Below are 9,362 nucleotides of genomic sequence, written 5' to 3' on the forward strand. Positions count from 1 at the left end.
TCTTGTTGCCACCTATTTGCGAAGGCTTTCACAACTAAGTTATAAGAAGTTTACATGGCCTAAACTAGTCGTCACCAAAAAAATAAGCTATCAAAACAAATACTTTAAAAGCACAAAATGTAATATAATTTGCAGTTAGCAGGGGTCACAAATTTTGCATGACACGAAATAAGTAGGTGTAGGGCTGTCATAACATATCGAACACGACATGATAACACACGATGACCTGTTGTGCTAAACACGAACACGACACGATACCTAATCGTGTCATGTTTTCCAAACACGAACACGAATCTGTTTTGTAACAGGTTAACTTGTTAAGGGACCTGTTTAAAGACACAATGAATAATACATGTATAATGAAACCAAAATTTTCAAAAACGAGCATAAAAGTCTTAATTAATAGATAATCCAGAACATATTTGAAACAAAAAACAACAAATCCATAACATACTAGAAACAAAAGACGACAAATACATAGCACACTTGAAACAAATAACCATATAAGCAAATCATAACATACATAAAAAAATATAATATCAGGTTATGACAGACATTTGTGAAATGTCTTTTGTAAGTATGACTTTAGGTTTAAGACTTTAGGAGTGTATGTATGAATGTATGGGGGATGGATCATGCGAGAAATGATTTTAGGGTGAGAAGTGTGAGAAATAGAGCTGAATCATTGATGGTGTTTAATCAATGGTGTACAATACAAATGACATATTAGTAATTAATTAGAAATTATTGCAACATGTATTTAATTCAAATTCAAAAGGGTATAAATGTATTTGGAGTTTTGGCACCATTAAATCAGACTTCAATCTCTCCATCCGTTACCACCATTTACGCCTTAATTAATTAAATCGTAACCGCAATTATCTTATAATTAGGAGCTCTTATTTAAGAAATATTCAATCAATCTTTAAGACATTCAATCGTGCGCTACATCATAAGTAATAATTTTTGTTGTGGACTTTTAATCAATTTTTAACCTCATCTCATTTGTTATACCTACACACATATAAAACCTACATACGTACATACCAACGTACGTACATACATACATACATACATACATACGTGTGTACGTACCTACACATACATACATACATACATACATACATACATACATTCCTACACATATTTGCATACCTACATACGTACGTACTTACATAAACACCTACACATACCTACGTACCTACATAAAAACATACCTACATACTTACATGCATCCGTGCGTACATACCTGCACAAAAATATAAGCAGTTGACGAAACTAAGTAATTAGGATGATGTAATTTTTTTTTATATAAATATATTTGAAGTATTATGGTGAACACATGTAAAAAAAATGCAAGCTCATGTCTATGGGATGTGTAGGTAAAATATAGTATGTTGTCATATATGATATGTAGCGCTTATTCGTAAGATACAAAATAGTTTATCAATTACAATAGTTAGTACAAAAAAACATTAATTTGAAGAATTGTGCGACACTAATGTTATCATGGGGAATACGTACAATAATTAAAGACAAATAAAAAATAGCTACCATATTCAAATGTTTAAGAAAAATAAAAAATATATAATATTTTTTGCAAATGTTTGAAGAATACATACACTATCTCTTGCAAATATTTATAGAAAATAAAAGAAAAATATTATTTGAAACCTCCAACAATTACTGGTTACCATATTCACACCTTTGTGGATATTACAAGTTTACAACTATACCCTCCAACATAAATTAAAGATAAAACTGAAAGAAAAATTATGATTGGTTATAACGATTTCTCGCACTAAAAACACTTCTGAAATGAACCTAATCATATATATATATATATATATATATATATATATATATAAAATAAAAAAATATATATATATATATAAAATAAAAATCAACACAGGTTACTAACATGTTAACAGGTTTTTAATCTGTTAGGACACAAAACTTATTAAGCTCAAACCCAAACCTGTTAAAATCTGTATCGTGACATGTCGTGTTAACACGTCCTTGTCATAAATTCACCTTTTCTTGTTAATATTTCTCAATCCTAGTTTCATTAATTGATCTCTTTACATGCCAAAGGTTCACTTCGGACTCTTATCACCCATTTTTGGAAGGGGGTAAAACCCATTTAGTGGTATATTAAATCAAATCAATTTGGTAAATTGGAAATTAATAAATCTTTTTGTGTATTGGTCAGTAATACTCTCACCTTTAAAAATCTCAGTCAACGGTCTAGCCTTTTCACTATTTTTCTTTCAGTGGGCATCTGTTAAAAATTTCCGAATTTCAAACCGATGTTTTAGGGCTTTTGATTGGAAGAAAAATACAAGTTGACTAATGTAAAACTTATCTCGAAACAGCGATTCAAATGACTTGATTTTTGCTAATTTGAAATTCAAGCACCCGATTTGAAACACCGTTTCATCATTTTGATCACCGTTTTGAGATAAATTTTACATCAGTCGACCCGTATAATTTTTCCGATCAAAAGTCCTAAAACATCAATTTAAAATTTGAAAAAAAAAAAACTGCATTAAGTGTTTTTAGGAGATCCATTGAAAAAAATATATTAGTTGAAAGATTGGTCCGCTGCAGTGATTTTTAAAGGTAAATTATTATCAGTCAATATATAAAAAATAAGATTATTTATTTATATATGCCAATCAAATTTAATATGTGGATAAAAATAGTAATTTTCGAATCTTAGCAAATTTGTAATCTAACTAACACGTTTCTCTATGGGTCCCAATACTTCTTTTAAAGTCATGAAATGAGTAAGCCCAAAGCTACATCATTAACGGGTCAGTGATTTTTCAAAAAGCCTAATAAATTAAAATGTGTTTGACAATCATAAAAATCTTTCTTATTCTAGATTTTTAAAAGGGTTAAAAAACAGTTTTTAAAAGCTCTAAATTATAGTTTTTTATGGTTTTTAAAAAAGCCAATAAGCCATTTTTAAAACTCAATCCCAAACATGTGAGGAGCTAACTTCTTTCAAACTAAAATTACAAAAATGTCCCTGCTATTGTAGTAATATGTTTTCAATTATATATAGATAACATTCAGAGACGTGTAAGAGCATTCTCATCCAGTTTCCTATCCCTATATCCATATATATTATATAATAATTACACTAAAAAACAATACATTTATTTTTTCTGTTTAATTAAATAATATTTTTTATATCTTTTTCATTACAATTTTTTCTCTCAACCCTATAATTTATAAAAAAAATCACTACCTTTTCCTCAAATTTACAAAAACTAACTACTTTTTCTCTCTTCACCCTATAATTTACACTAACAGCACCACCCTGTAATTTACAAACCCATATGCCGTAACACTTTTGAACTACTCCATATAGAGCCAAAGTCAATATCAATCAGTGTAGCACTTGTACCAATATTCCAAATGGCCACTGGAAAATTCTTCCGAGAAGTCGTGTTGCCGGAGCAAAAGCTTCAAAACGACAACGTTCTTTTCCCGACGGTTTTATCCCCCGCCTCTTCCGCTTCAGTAGCACTCACGGCTTTTAAAGACGCGATCAAAGATCAAAAACCATGGCTAGAGTCACTCCTTGTTAACTGTGGTGCTATTCTGTTTAGAGGTTTCCCGGTTGTATCTCCTTCTGACTTCAACGATGTGGTTGACGCTTTCGGCTTCCCAGAATTCCCTTATGTAGGCGGTCGAGCCTTGCGAAAACAAGTCGTTGGTCGGGTTTACACGGCGAATGAAAGTCCTTTAGATAAGGAAGTCCCTTTCCATCATGAGATGGCTTACGTAAGTTTGTTTTAACTTACCTAAACCTAAACCTAAGCTCGAGCTCGCCTAGCGTGTCTTGTTTATTAACAAATTATTTAATTTATATATGCTTTTACTGATTTTTAGAATTTTAAGAAAAACATTAAACGAGAGTCTAAGCTCGGCTCGAGCTCATGTAATACCTTAAATTAGGGGTGATTTTCAGCTTCGTTTTTCAGGTTTCGGGTTTTTCGGGTCGGTTCTTCGGGTTTCAAAGTTTTAAATCTTGACCTGAAACCCAACCCAAATCTCTCACGGGTTTTTCGAGTTCGGGTAATTCGGGTTTGGTTTTTTTTTGGGTTGGGTTAATCGGGTTTCGAGTATCCTAAAAACAAAAAACAAAACAAATTAAAAAACTTCAATGCTAAAATTAAAACAAAATATTCTTCTTGGCTTATAACACAAATAATCAAATAATAAACTAACATAACTTGATAAAACAATTCAAAAGAAGAGTAAAACTAACTCGAACCTTAATCATATTTAATCGGGCGTGATTTGGTTATTTGATTACCGTTGCTATTAGAAAAAAACGAAAAAACATAAATTAATAATAAGCAATCGATCCGTAATAATTAGAATGACAACAGTCGATTAGAACTAGATTCTGATAACTTTAGTGGCTAAACTTAGCCTATTATACCTAAATATATATTTAATTTCAAAACTAAAAGTTTATTCGTTTTCGGGTTGACCCAAAACTTATAGATCAAACCCGAGAACCAACCCGAATTACTTCGGTTCGGGTTAGTCTTTTCTCAGGTTCGGGTTCTTCGGGTCGGGTTAGTGCGGGTTCAGGTATCGGTTTTTTTGGGTTGGGTTTCGGGTTTCGGGTGAAAGTGACAGCCCTACCTTAAATGAGCCACAGCTCGGCTCGAGCTTGGTTGTGAAGTGTGAAATGAATGCATGCAACCTCAAAAGAAGTAAATCTTAAAAATGCACATGACTCATTAAAGCTCGACGAGCCTAAACGAGCATCCCGTATAAGGCTCAAGCTCGTGCTTGATACTAAGCGAGCTTTAATTGAGGCTCAAGCTGAAAAAAAAAAAGCTTTGTTTGTTTTGAGCTTTTTATCGATCCGATCTCGAGTAGCTAACTAGCGGCTTGAATCGTTTGCACCTCTAGGTGTGCACAGTTCGGTTTGGGTCGGTTTTGGGCTAAATCCTGACCAAAACCCAAAATTTAGGTATTTGAATTTTTGAAAACCGTTTGCCTTTTGTTACGGTCTCGGTTTTGTCACTTGTGTTTGAAATTTGGGGACACAAAAAGTTGGTCCAAAATAATAAATTTTGGCCTAAATATTTTTATTTATTTATTATTATACATTTGGGCTAAAAATATTTGGGTTTGAGTATTTAATAGTTTCTTAAAAATTACTTAAAAACTCAGTATAAAGAAACTAAAAATCTATAAATTTGGTTCAGTTTATTTGGTTTTTGTTACATGCATAACCAAAACAAACCAAAAGTTCGGTTTTAATGCAAAGATAAAACTAAACCGTCGGTTTTTGTTTTGATTCAGTTTTTTCGATTTCATACACACCCTTCTTAGTATAATTTTCATGTCTACTTTGTGGTCTTAAGTTCGATAAGTATTAGTCAGCTTGTAATTTTGACACTTTGACAAACCTTGAAATTCAAAATTCCCTATAAAAAAACCCTTATATAGCGTTTGGGGAAAGTTAACGTACAAATTTAATGAACGTGCTAACTGTGCAAAACAAGCAGTGTAATTATGTAGTTATATCGTAGTGTAATTACACTATGCTGTAATTATACTAGAGTATCATTACACTATGTTGTATATAAAATTACACTCCTTTATTTAAACAGTTAGCACATGAATTTAATTTGCATTTGATCCAAACCCTATAGCGTTTTATACTTTAATTTGTTCAGTTTTATATCATTTTTAAGGATACCATATTACCATTTATGTATCTTTTTTTTGTTCTATGTCATAACTGAACATAGTTCATCTTATAACAGGTTCCAAAATCCCCCACCAAGTTATTTTTCTTTTGCGAAGAAGAACCCGAAGAAGGTGGAGAAACACCGATCGTTTTGAGTCATATCATATACGAAAAGATGAAAGAAAGACACCCGGAATTCATTGCGCAACTCGAGGATCACGGATTAACATATATAAAGATAGCAAGCGATGAGGACGATCCATCATCCGTCACAGGTAGTAGTTGGAAGACCGCATACAAAACTACTGATAAGAATATTGCAGAGGAAAGGTGTGTCTTATTATCTTTACAATAAACCTTAACGTGTTTTGTGTTATCGATAGGCCTGTAAACGAACCGAACGAACACGACCACTTAATCGAAAACATATTTTGTGTCGTGTTCATTATTCAAAAAATGAACATGCTCGTGTTCGTTTATGTTCGCTTGTACCTAAATGAACAGTTCACCAACATAAATAAACATAAATTAACATATATGAACAAATGTAAATGAACGCAGATGAACAAATATAAAACCATTATGTAGACAACTCTTCCGGATAATATTTAATTACTTGCTATTAATATGTAAACGAACGTAAATAAATGGACATAAATAAACGAACGTTCACGGACATAAATGAACTAGCGAAACATGTTTTCATGTTCGTTCATTTAATTAAATGAACACAAATTTGCTGTTCATGGTCGTTTGCTTATTAAATAAGCAAACTTAAACGATCTCCCCGCAGTTCACCAAACATTCGGTTCGTTTACAGGCCTAGTTATCGAGTCATGATAATGGTGTAATTATAGGGCGGCAAAGGTGGGAACAAAGCTAGAATGGATTGGGAATACTGCAAAAACAATAACTGGTCCAGTTCCAGCAATCAGGTATGATGAGGCGAGTGGCCACAAAACATGGTTTAATAGTCTTGCGGTTACTTATAGTGTTCAAGCTAGTGAGAGGAAGAATTCATGGGTGGAATTGGGTAATGGTGGCGCGGTGGATGATGATGCTGTGAAAGATATGTTGCGAATCTTGAAAGAAGAATGCGTTGCGATACCTTGGAAGAATGGGGATGTTCTTTTGGTTAATAATTTGACGGTTCTTCATTGCCGACGACCACTAATAAAGCCTCCTCGTCGGATACTGGCTTCGCTATGCAAGTGATTCAAGGATTTTTGTAAGATGGTGTTATAAATTAATAAATGTTTTTGATATTGAAATGCTATGACATGTATTTTACCAATACAATGGAAGGCTATGTATTATGCTAAAGATCTTACATTTTGTGAAAGCTTCTTGATGTAAACTTTCTTTTCAATTAAAATAGCCTCCTGAAGTCACCTACACTCTTGAATGTGAACTGAAATCGATTAAAACTTAATCGAATTAAAAATTCAATTTTCGATTAAGTTTTAAACCGAATAACAAATTCAATAGAATGACAAATAACAGGAGTTTAAGAAAAACAAAAAAAGGTTACTCGTTTATTTGGTTGACACCAAAAACCAAACTGAATTTGAATTCGTTTTAGATTGCTTTTTCAATACTCGAATTTAGTTCAGTTTGGTTCTCGGTTTCGAAAAAAACATCTTCAAACTGAACCGATGAAAACCTATATTTTTCAGACTTATCGGTTCATAAAGTCATGTTAGAAAGCCTTTCTGGCTAACTAGAAATCCATACTATCATGCCCGACACTAATAGCAGGGTTTTTGCGACTGCATATTCAATCGCAAGGCGATCGCAATTGTCTTGTTGCCACCTATTTGCGAAGGCTTTCACAACTAAGTTATAAGAAGTTTACATGGCCTAAACTAGTCGTCACCAAAAAAATAAGCTATCAAAACAAATACTTTAAAAGCACAAAATGTAATATAATTTGCAGTTAGCAGGGGTCACAAATTTTGCATGACACGAAATAAGTAGGTGTAGGGCTGTCATAACATATCGAACACGACATGATAACACACGATGACCTGTTGTGCTAAACACGAACACGACACGATACCTAATCGTGTCATGTTTTCCAAACACGAACACGAATCTGTTTTGTAACAGGTTAACTTGTTAAGGGACCTGTTTAAAGACACAATGAATAATACATGTATAATGAAACCAAAATTTTCAAAAACGAGCATAAAAGTCTTAATTAATAGATAATCCAGAACATATTTGAAACAAAAAACAACAAATCCATAACATACTAGAAACAAAAGACGACAAATACATAGCACACTTGAAACAAATAACCATATAAGCAAATCATAACATACATAAAAAAATATAATATCAGGTTATGACAGACATTTGTGAAATGTCTTTTGTAAGTATGACTTTAGGTTTAAGACTTTAGGAGTGTATGTATGAATGTATGGGGGATGGATCATGCGAGAAATGATTTTAGGGTGAGAAGTGTGAGAAATAGAGCTGAATCATTGATGGTGTTTAATCAATGGTGTACAATACAAATGACATATTAGTAATTAATTAGAAATTATTGCAACATGTATTTAATTCAAATTCAAAAGGGTATAAATGTATTTGGAGTTTTGGCACCATTAAATCAGACTTCAATCTCTCCATCCGTTACCACCATTTACGCCTTAATTAATTAAATCGTAACCGCAATTATCTTATAATTAGGAGCTCTTATTTAAGAAATATTCAATCAATCTTTAAGACATTCAATCGTGCGCTACATCATAAGTAATAATTTTTGTTGTGGACTTTTAATCAATTTTTAACCTCATCTCATTTGTTATACCTACACACATATAAAACCTACATACGTACATACCAACGTACGTACATACATACATACATACATACATACGTGTGTACGTACCTACACATACATACATACATACATACATACATACATACATTCCTACACATATTTGCATACCTACATACGTACGTACTTACATAAACACCTACACATACCTACGTACCTACATAAAAACATACCTACATACTTACATGCATCCGTGCGTACATACCTGCACAAAAATATAAGCAGTTGACGAAACTAAGTAATTAGGATGATGTAATTTTTTTTTATATAAATATATTTGAAGTATTATGGTGAACACATGTAAAAAAAATGCAAGCTCATGTCTATGGGATGTGTAGGTAAAATATAGTATGTTGTCATATATGATATGTAGCGCTTATTCGTAAGATACAAAATAGTTTATCAATTACAATAGTTAGTACAAAAAAACATTAATTTGAAGAATTGTGCGACACTAATGTTATCATGGGGAATACGTACAATAATTAAAGACAAATAAAAAATAGCTACCATATTCAAATGTTTAAGAAAAATAAAAAATATATAATATTTTTTGCAAATGTTTGAAGAATACATACACTATCTCTTGCAAATATTTATAGAAAATAAAAGAAAAATATTATTTGAAACCTCCAACAATTACTGGTTACCATATTCACACCTTTGTGGATATTACAAGTTTACAACTATACCCTCCAACATAAATTAAAGATAAAACTGAAAGAAAAATTATGATTGGTTATAACGATTTCTCGCACTAAAAACACTTCTGAAATGAACCTAATCATA

At 32.0% G+C, this 9,362-nt stretch overlaps 1 protein-coding gene across 1 annotated transcript; it reads left to right on the forward strand.

Moving 5' to 3' along the window:
* The first annotated feature begins 3,404 nt into the window (after positions 1–3,404).
* LOC143636643 (clavaminate synthase-like protein At3g21360) lies at positions 3,405–6,963 on the forward strand. Its single transcript, XM_077104184.1, has 3 exons — positions 3,405–3,795; positions 5,805–6,058; positions 6,586–6,963. Exons 1-3 carry the CDS (start codon positions 3,427–3,429, stop codon positions 6,941–6,943), a joined length of 981 nt encoding a protein of 326 aa, XP_076960299.1. The 5' UTR covers positions 3,405–3,426; the 3' UTR covers positions 6,944–6,963.
* Positions 6,964–9,362: the final 2,399 nt, after the last annotated feature.

Source organism: Bidens hawaiensis, unplaced genomic scaffold (assembly GCF_021521415.1).
Source record: "Bidens hawaiensis isolate Kalapana, Puna unplaced genomic scaffold, B.hawaiensis_p1.1 tig00008036_1, whole genome shotgun sequence".
NCBI classification, from domain to species: Eukaryota; Viridiplantae; Streptophyta; class Magnoliopsida; order Asterales; family Asteraceae; genus Bidens; species Bidens hawaiensis.

Excerpts from the sequence above, each read along its gene's own strand:
- LOC143636643 (XM_077104184.1), top strand. The coding sequence starts at position 3,427 with ATGGCCACTGGAAAATTCTTCCGAGAAGTCGTGTTGCCGGAGCAAAAG. Across the intron at positions 3,796-5,804 it reads TCCATCATGAGATGGCTTAC|GTTCCAAAATCCCCCACCAA; the intron begins GTAAGTTTGTTT and ends ATCTTATAACAG. Across the intron at positions 6,059-6,585 it reads AAGAATATTGCAGAGGAAAG|GGCGGCAAAGGTGGGAACAA; the intron begins GTGTGTCTTATT and ends GTGTAATTATAG.